This window comes from Cyrtonyx montezumae, unplaced genomic scaffold (assembly GCF_038088225.1).
Source record: "Cyrtonyx montezumae isolate F1298 unplaced genomic scaffold, pur_monq_1.0 scaffold_24, whole genome shotgun sequence".
In the NCBI taxonomy this organism is placed as follows: domain Eukaryota; kingdom Metazoa; phylum Chordata; class Aves; order Galliformes; family Odontophoridae; genus Cyrtonyx; species Cyrtonyx montezumae.
In genome coordinates, this window is record NW_027071981.1 from 8,255,232 (window position 1) to 8,263,849 (window position 8,618).

General features: G+C 44.1%; 1 protein-coding gene across 1 annotated transcript; it reads right to left on the reverse strand.

The window, feature by feature from the left end:
- Positions 1 to 2,801: 2,801 nt before the first annotated feature.
- EPCAM (epithelial cell adhesion molecule) lies at positions 2,802 to 7,836 on the reverse strand. Its single transcript, XM_065739623.1, has 9 exons — positions 7,624 to 7,836; positions 7,272 to 7,376; positions 6,385 to 6,625; positions 6,048 to 6,113; positions 4,995 to 5,058; positions 4,515 to 4,616; positions 4,159 to 4,353; positions 3,781 to 3,822; positions 2,802 to 3,287 (listed from the first exon to the last, which is right to left on the reverse strand). Exons 1-9 carry the CDS (start codon positions 7,685 to 7,687, stop codon positions 3,246 to 3,248), a joined length of 921 nt encoding a protein of 306 aa, XP_065595695.1. The 5' UTR covers positions 7,688 to 7,836; the 3' UTR covers positions 2,802 to 3,245.
- Between the last annotated feature and the right edge of the window lie 782 nt (positions 7,837 to 8,618).

Sequence of the window (8,618 nt, forward strand, 5' to 3'; positions counted from 1 at the left end):
CCCAAGCGGTGGCGGGTGGCCTCGCCCTGCCAAGATGGCGACCTGACATGAAGGGTTAAAAACAGTATAGCCGTATTTTTAACCATTATTTATTTAGTGTTAAGAATGGCGGGATAGCCTACGGTTTTTTTTCGCCTAAAGTTCTGGAAGTTGCTCACGTATCGCTCCAATTGTTTTTTTTTTTCCCAGTCTGTCCCACAGCAGAAATCCTACAACCTAGTTCAGCTGTCAGCATATTTTCACCTCAGTCAAAACTCATCTTAGAGTTGAAGAAGTTCCTTAGCGTTTCTTGCCCAAGTCCTCATCCCTTCCTCCGGCTTGCATGCCTTGCTGCTGCAGTCCCCTTGTTTGCTTTCTGCCCTACATGATCTCAAGCTTCTCCCATGCCACCCACCCATGGCTCTCTGTTCTCTTGGAGCACTATAAAGCTTCCCACCTCAAACCCCATCTCCTGCCCAGTGTCACCTGGGCACCCCTCAGGGGCACCACAGCCTCCCCTGCCCAAACACTAATGCTATATACCTCTGAGATTGCACAGCTTTTCCCACCCCAACGCCAGTGCTCTACTTGATTTTTCCTCCTAAACACCAGTGCCGTCCACACTGAAGGACCCACACGTTCTTCATCTGGTTATAGTACCTTCCAATTGGAGAACAACTTTCAGTTATTAACATAGTGGCATTACTTCTGCCTGCTGCTAAATGCATTCCTGTTACATACTGTCTAGAAAAGGCCTTCAAAGCCCTTTTGCAAATGCACTTGCAGAAGGAACATGGTTGATTCTTGTGAAGAAGAGTATATAAGATCAGCATTCACTTGTCTTAGGAAGAGGCCACACGTAGAGTTGACAGAAGCTTCACAGCTTTTAATAGCCTTAAATATTCCTGTTATCTCCTAAACAATTGTAAAAACACCTTTCTGGAGAGGCAGTTGGATTTATTTTCAGTATGGATAAGAATACTTTTTCAGACCTTATTTTCAGAAGTTAAGCCACCTACCCTGATATTACTGTCTTCCAAAATCCTTTGCTTGAGGCTGGGCTCATGTAGAAAAATTAGGCCTTAATAACCATCATTCAGTAAACACATAGCCTTCTGCAAGGCATTCATGGCATCTGTGGCCTCACCAAATAAGGTGTTAAAACCAGGTCTGACCAAAACAGATAGGATTAATTCCCTTTGTTCTTACTGCTGACTACAGACAAAGCAGATGAAGGCATAAGAAGAAAGAAGCATCCTTTTATGAACATTTGGAGAGGAGGTGGGCTCAAGGGATCTCATTACCACCTTCAAAAGAGATAAACGCCTGCTAAGTGTAATTGCTGCCTGTTAAAGGTTTATTTTCACTCCGGGGCTGGTTACACTTCAGCAGTTTGCTCAAGGCAGCTCTACTGAACCTTAATCTCCCACAACCTAAACCTGCCGCTAGCATTCTCTGTGGTGAGCACAGTCCATGAAAAATCTCTCTGCTGTAACATCTGCCGAACAATATTTCACGGGATCAATCACTTTCCTGCTGAGCTTTTGCTATTTTATTTCCCTCTTCAGTTCTATGCCCTGGTTGATCAGCACAAGTATGGGTGCAGTTGTGGTTGCTTTGTCATGCTGCTGCTTGCAGAACACTTCTTTGGCGTGCCAGGAGAGATGGGAAGAAGATGGGTGTAACTGTTAAACACGCAGTGGATAGGAAATAGATGCTAATCTAAACCTTCATTAACTTGGGTGCCTTCTTAAGCATAACTAACATGCACAGAAAAATTGCATCTATTTCCTTAAGTGAAAAAAGAATCCCCTTAACCACACAAAAGAAAAAAAAAAAAAATCACATGTAACCTACAGATCTGGTACACAGACAGCTAAGTTCATACACTATACTCCAAGGGACACTGGTGGTGACAAGCCCAAATTCCATCAACCAACACAGCTACAATCTTACAATAGCTAATGTGTTATTTAAAAGCAGAAGGTATACTGGCGACCCATGATATCAGAATTAGGATCAACACAGCCCAGCAACTTTCCTGTTTTAATTCTGGGGACACATTAGGTATTTATAAACACAGCACATAGGTAGTCCCACTAGTTTAGCATACTTTTCCTGTTTCAGGCAGGGGGAGTCACAACAAACTGTTAGCAATCAGATTTGTCATTCAGTTCCTTATCTTGTATCATTATTTCTTTGGCAACAGGAGTTACAGCATCTCCTTTATAATTCAGATGCTGGATGGACTACACACATTTATCTGATAGATAGTATACTTTACATGCCAAAGCAAGGTACTTTACACTAAGCTCTGGGGGGCAGATAGTTAGCTAAATTTGGTCAACCTCCACGGCAGTAAGCAGTAATAAAGCAGGAACAGTCTAACTGTGCAACAACTTCACCATGGCTAACTGAAAAATCGTATGAATGGTGTAAGAGCTTTCCCACTCTGGGAGCAGACACCACGTCTATCCACTCCCATCCCTACCAGTGATTAGATGTTGCTTTGTAATAAATACTTACATAGCAATTTGAAGTAGTCTATGCACTCCTGAAATTGCTGTTTTTACAGCATGTTTATTTTTTTTATACAAACAATCCATGTTACCATTGTACTTGTTACGCATTAAGAGTTGAAAATAAAACAGATTAAGGAAAAAAAAATAACCGGGCTGCTAATAGATAGCTAATACAAACTGCTATTCAGATTTCTAGAATGTTTTCACCTATGCTACAATTGCTTACTTGAAGTATTAAACTACTGAAGTTGTCCGCATGATAGTTTACAGATCACCATTTCAACACAAAAGAATGAGAAGCCCGTTTCAAAGTTTTATTGTTTTGTCATAAAAAAAGTTACAGCTACTTAAAATATGTACAAACTGCCAAAGAAACAAAGCCATGTTCTGTTACACACGAGCCAAATAGTCATTACCACATGGCTATAAAAATCATTATTTTCAAAAAACCTCCCACAGGACTAGAATAACTATTTAAACATTTATGCTCCAGAAGCCCAGTAGCAGCAGTTGTCAGCACATTTCATTACAAAAAAAGTCAGGGAGTAGTTGGACTAGAGAAAAAAAATGGGGCATTTAACTCTCAACAAATAAAAACAGCATCACGGTTGCCAGTCTAGGCTTTGTTTTAGCAATCGTTAAGTGAACACAATTGACTCTCCTTCAGAAACAATCTTTCAAGAGTCCAGAAACATGTGAGGCATTATCTTTTGTCTTCTTGTCTGAATCATCAGCTGATTTTAGTTATGCGTTCAGTCCTCTATGCATTTCATTCATTTCCTTCATCTGGTGAGTAGGTAAAGAGAGAGCATTGTCAGCTTGACTTCTCAGTTACAACCATTCGGATTCCTATATAAACACTCAGCACTTGGAGCTGAAGCAACGTTCACTAGTACATCGGTATCATCCCATTCAGTAGGAACTGCAAGGCTCATGCAAATACCTCAAGCAATGACCTTCTTAATAAAACAGGACTGTCAGCACTTCCTGTGGATTGCACAGCCTTTCCTATAGATATGTAAAACGGTACTTGACTCCAGTACCACTGCCCCCTCAAACCCTAGGAAATGGAAATCTCCAACTGCCTTTGAAGCTACTGCAGAAAATACACGGTAAACTACAGAGTTGAAAACTTAAAGAGGATTTCAGTGCTTTCATACTCCATTTGAAAATTCCTGCAGCACCTAATGCAAGCTTTTAACCTACACCAGAACTCCTAACTACATTTGGATTCCAGCCAACCTGCCCAGTTTCCCCAGATACCATGAACAAAAATTACCTCTGCTTTCACGTACTTCCCTTTCCTCCTTCTTGAGAGGACCTGTAAGGAAAGGACAGGTTAATTGTGAAGTTTGATTTTAAGTCTGGACTTCAACTCTGAAGCTGCCCATTTCCCTATCCCCCCCCCCCCAGGGGTGAAGGATGAGAGCCTGTCTCACGTGACTGAACCAGGAGGCAAGACTAATTTCTTGAACCTTACACGCTTTTTCTGAACACTTCATTTTCCATACAACACCCTTTTGTCATAACAGGGCATCTGCCCATCACCCCTTCTCTACTTAACAGTCTCAAAAACAAAACAGCAATAATGAGAAGAATTCTAGTTTACAAAGGAAAAGATTTCCCAAATCTCACTGCTACCCTTTTTAGAACTTACCAGAGCAACAATTCCAGCAACTACTGCTAGTACTATGATAACAATGATAGCAATAACACCAGCAGTCAGAGACTTCATGGAAAACTCCGGTGGTACTTCATCAACATAGTAGACCATCATACTCTCAAAGTTCAGCACTTCGTTATCAATACTCATGTTTAGCGGGTTGTTAAGAAAGATGGAGTCACTTTTTACCTACAGACAGACAGCAAAAGAGACTTGCTACTTCACCTGGCAACAGACATCAACTAGGCATTGCAATAATTAACCTTTCATTAGCCAGCAACACAGAAACACTACTGAATGCAGTGCAATACATATTCAGTCTCCAGAAGACTTTACCCCATGACACTTACATCTTTTTCAAAGTAGTAGGCCACATCAGCTATATCCACATCTCCAGAGGTTTTGTCTGAGGAATTTTGCTTCAGATCAATAGTAATGATGGGGTTTTCATACTGAAAAAGAGAAATACATAACAACCTACACCATTAGAAAAGGGCTAATTTAGATCTAACCATTAAATATGCAGCAAAACATTACAAATTATGATCTAACTCATAAGTCATTGTAAATCAAGTTTAGGGCACTTCTCAAGCAAAGTTTTTCTACTATAATATAAATTCCATGCATTTGGTGAAAAATAATTCATACATACACTAAGAAGATACATGCAACTTCTCAGTATTTAATTTGAGACTGCTATTTGCTAGTGCTCAGTAGGCAACACTATTTTGAAAGCCTGCAATACAATAACATACTGTAGTACGTTCACATTTTCAAAGTAATCAACGTTCTTTATTTTTAAATATTCACAATAAAAATGTGCTTCTTACCACAACACCACTTATAAAGCGTCCATCCAACATGTAACGACTGCTAATTGTCTCCTTAAGAAATCTGCAAGGATATTAAAACCACAACTGCTGTTAAAAGCAAAGAACAATATTACACAACTACATTTCAGAAGTAGGAAAGAATGGTACAATTTCCCCCCCCCCCCAGTCTGTTTGTGGCAGGTTGACCCTAGCTGGCAGGTAAGCCTCAGCCCAGACTCTCACTTTCTCCCTGCTAGCAGTGTGGGAGAGAAGGTGAGGCAAAAGAAAAAGAAACAAACCTTTACAGGTCATGACAGTTTATTAAACGAAGAGAAGGAAGAAAAAATCCTCAGCCAATCCGCAAGCTATAGCTGTTTCAGAACCACTCTCCCCAACCTTGATTTACTGTCAAGTATGACATTTTATGATCTGGAGTTATCTTTGGTCAATTCAGGAACAGATGTCTTGGATGCGTCACCTCCAGCCTCCTGCCCATCCCCAGCCTACTCACCAAGGCAGCAGAGACAAAGACCTTGACGCTGTGTAAGCACTGTTCAGCAACAGCTAAAGCACTGGTGCTTATCAGTACCGTTCTGGTCACTTCTGCTGTGAAAGAAGTTAACTCCAACACAGCCAGACCCAGCACAACACAGTTCAGTTAGTACCCAGAAGTTGCGTCAATTACTGCACTGGTTGATAGGAAACCTAACAGTTTTTTGTGACCTTTAACAAAAAAGTAGAATTTTACTTCAGCCAAAAATACAGCTAGCCTACTGTTTGGTCTCCTACTTCTTATTCGGAGTCCCTCCCTCATCTTTGTCACTTTAATTTTTTTAGTTTCTCCTTTTTTATACTTCTTTCTCTATCAGGAAGAATCAATTTTCATCAGAAGATTAATTTCCATTGCAAATCAAGTTTTGAGAAGAACTTTCATAAGTTGCTTCCAAGATGTCTCATAAACAAGCGAGCTCATACGTTTGATGAAGCTTTTAAACATGAAGTTGTTCAGAAGCGCATGAGATACCTGATAGTACATGCAGATATTTTTGCGACCTTTATATCATCACTTACTTCGCTAAAGACTCAGTGTTCAGAGGGGATTTTCTCTCAGCATGCTTCATTTCAATGATGATCCACCTGAAGGAGGATGTAAATACAGGTGATATCCTTAACAACACATGCACATAACAGCACACACTGTTTCTAATTACATGAAGAAGGAAAAAAAAAGGAGGGAGGAAAAAGTCACTTTTCTCCCCATTCCATTGCTTGCAAAGAAAACAAGCAACAAACACTTATTGCTCCACATTCAGTCCTAGGGTGTTATTCATACTGGTAAGCCCCCATGAGGATAATCCAAATACAGGAATGTTTTCAGGTTACAGCACACCCTGTTGAGAAGACTTACGTTGTTCTGACTAATTGATTGCATTTCAGGTCCGTGTCATGTTTGTCAGTTCTTCTAACCCCAGCTGTGTTCACACACCAACAGGTGGTTCCATTGCATTGCTTTGCCTTGAAGAGACCATTGTTTTCACATTCTGGATCGTAAAGACCATCGGTATCTTGAAGTGCATCTTTGGGTTTCTCACGACGGCCAGATTTTGTGTTTGCCATTTCAGCTTTCATCAACAGGCATTTAGAAGTCACTAAAAATAACCAGAAAGTCACGTTACACAGCAGCAGACCACAAGTGTTCAGAACAAAGCTCTTAAGCTGTGAAAGCACAAGGTTACATCAGAAGCGACAGCACCTGACGCCATTACAAGGAAGAGCAGGCGCCCAAGATGTAGGTGGTGAATAAGGTCAGCCCACTGGGGGTATGTGAGCGCGAAGAGCTCTAGGCTACCTCAAACTACGAGTAAGGTTTTGGTACAGAACCTCTAGGTTTGAGGGAGAGGTCACAACGCGTACTCAGAAGGAAGCCAAGCAGCAGTCTTTGAGAAACTCTTGCTAACAGAGGTCAACTGTTAAAAGAGTTATCCACACAAGTCACACGGTCAGAATAAGAAAGGCTCCATCACCAGCTGGCTTGGGAGAATCCTTCCTCCTCTCGCTATTGTTACCTGCCAGGAGCTCACTGCTCGTTTTACACATCACACAATCACAGAACTGTAGGGTTTGGAAGGGACCTCCAGAGATCACCGAGTCCAACCCCCCTGCCCAAACAGCTCCCTAGCCCAGGTTACACGGGTAGGCGTCCAGGCGGGTCTTGAACGCCTCCAGAGAAAAAGACCCCACCACCTCTCTGTGCAAGCAGATCCCGGGAGGTTCGGAGCAGCGTGTTTTACTCACGGGTCTCGCAGCTGACGGACACGCTGGAGCCGATGGAGCTGCAGCGGCAGACGCCGTTGAGCAGCACGCAGTTGCTGACGCGCTTGTTCTTTGTGCAGGCGCACGCTGCAAGAGAAGCGCGGCCATGAGCGCGGCGCGCCCGAGGGCGAGGCCGGAGGGGAAGGGCCGAGCAGCCGCTCGTCCGGCCAACGAAGCGCGACGGCCCCGTTCCCGAAGCGCCGTTCCCCCCAGGACCCCACCCGCCCCAAAGACCGGGCAGGAGCCGCAGCCGCCGGGCACCGCCGACCCCCGACTCGGCGGAGAGCGGGCGGTCCCGCGGGGAGCGGGAGGACCGAGGGACGCGGGCACTCACAGTCCTGAGCGCAGGCAGCGGCGCACAGCAGTAGCAGGAGAGCGGCCCCGCGGAGCGGCTCCATAGCTTCGCGGCGCGGAGGGGCCGGGACGAGGCTTCCACAGAGCGGAACGAGGGAGAAGCGAGCGCTGCGTGCGCGGCGGGGCCCGGTGTGAGCCGCCCGACAGGTCGGGCAGGTGGTGGTGGTGCTGGGGGTGCGCCGCGCCCTGCCGGCTCCGGTTACACCTGGGACGGGCGGCGGCGGCACCGCCTCTCGGGCTGCGAGCGCTGCTAAACCGCCTCCTCCTCCTCTTCCTTTTCCTCCCCCCCGCACCTGGGCGAAACTGGAGAGAGCAGGGCGGGCCCGATCTCACCTACCTTCCCTTCCCCGGCCCAAATATAGCCTATTCCGGCGGCCCACCGAAAGCGTTTTCTGGTTGTTATTTTTCTAATTTATTAGTTTATTTGATTAAAAAACAATCAAACGCGAATACCCAGATCTTTCAGAAAGATATAGCAGCGTCCTGGGAACTTAAATGATTTTAGTGAAAGAGAAAACCAGAGTGACGTGCTGCATTTGTGAGAAATCGATGAAATTTCCAAAGACAGTCGAAACTTCCTCTTGCCAGTGTTTACATTGGCTGTACAATACAAACACTTGGCCACTCCTTTTTAGGCGCAGACCTCGGATACTGAAACTGTTTAGAACTTGCATGTTCTGAAAAGTAAGTACAGGGTTAACTGTCTTGGTGATGGTGTCTCTGCACAGCTGTGTTTGTGCTGCATCTCACATTTTGCACTGCGGTCTACAGGGTCCTGCTGAAATCTAAGAGGAGCCATCTCACATGGGTCCCAGTTAAATGAGTGTTCTCTAGGGCTTGGTGCAGCCTGCTTGAGAGTCTTCCAGAATTTTCTTGATTCCTGCAGTTTTGAGTGGGTTATTAATACTCTTCTGGTATATTAAGTGACCTGAATTAATAGCATCATCTTAGGAAAGGGAAGTCTTGGAAAGATTG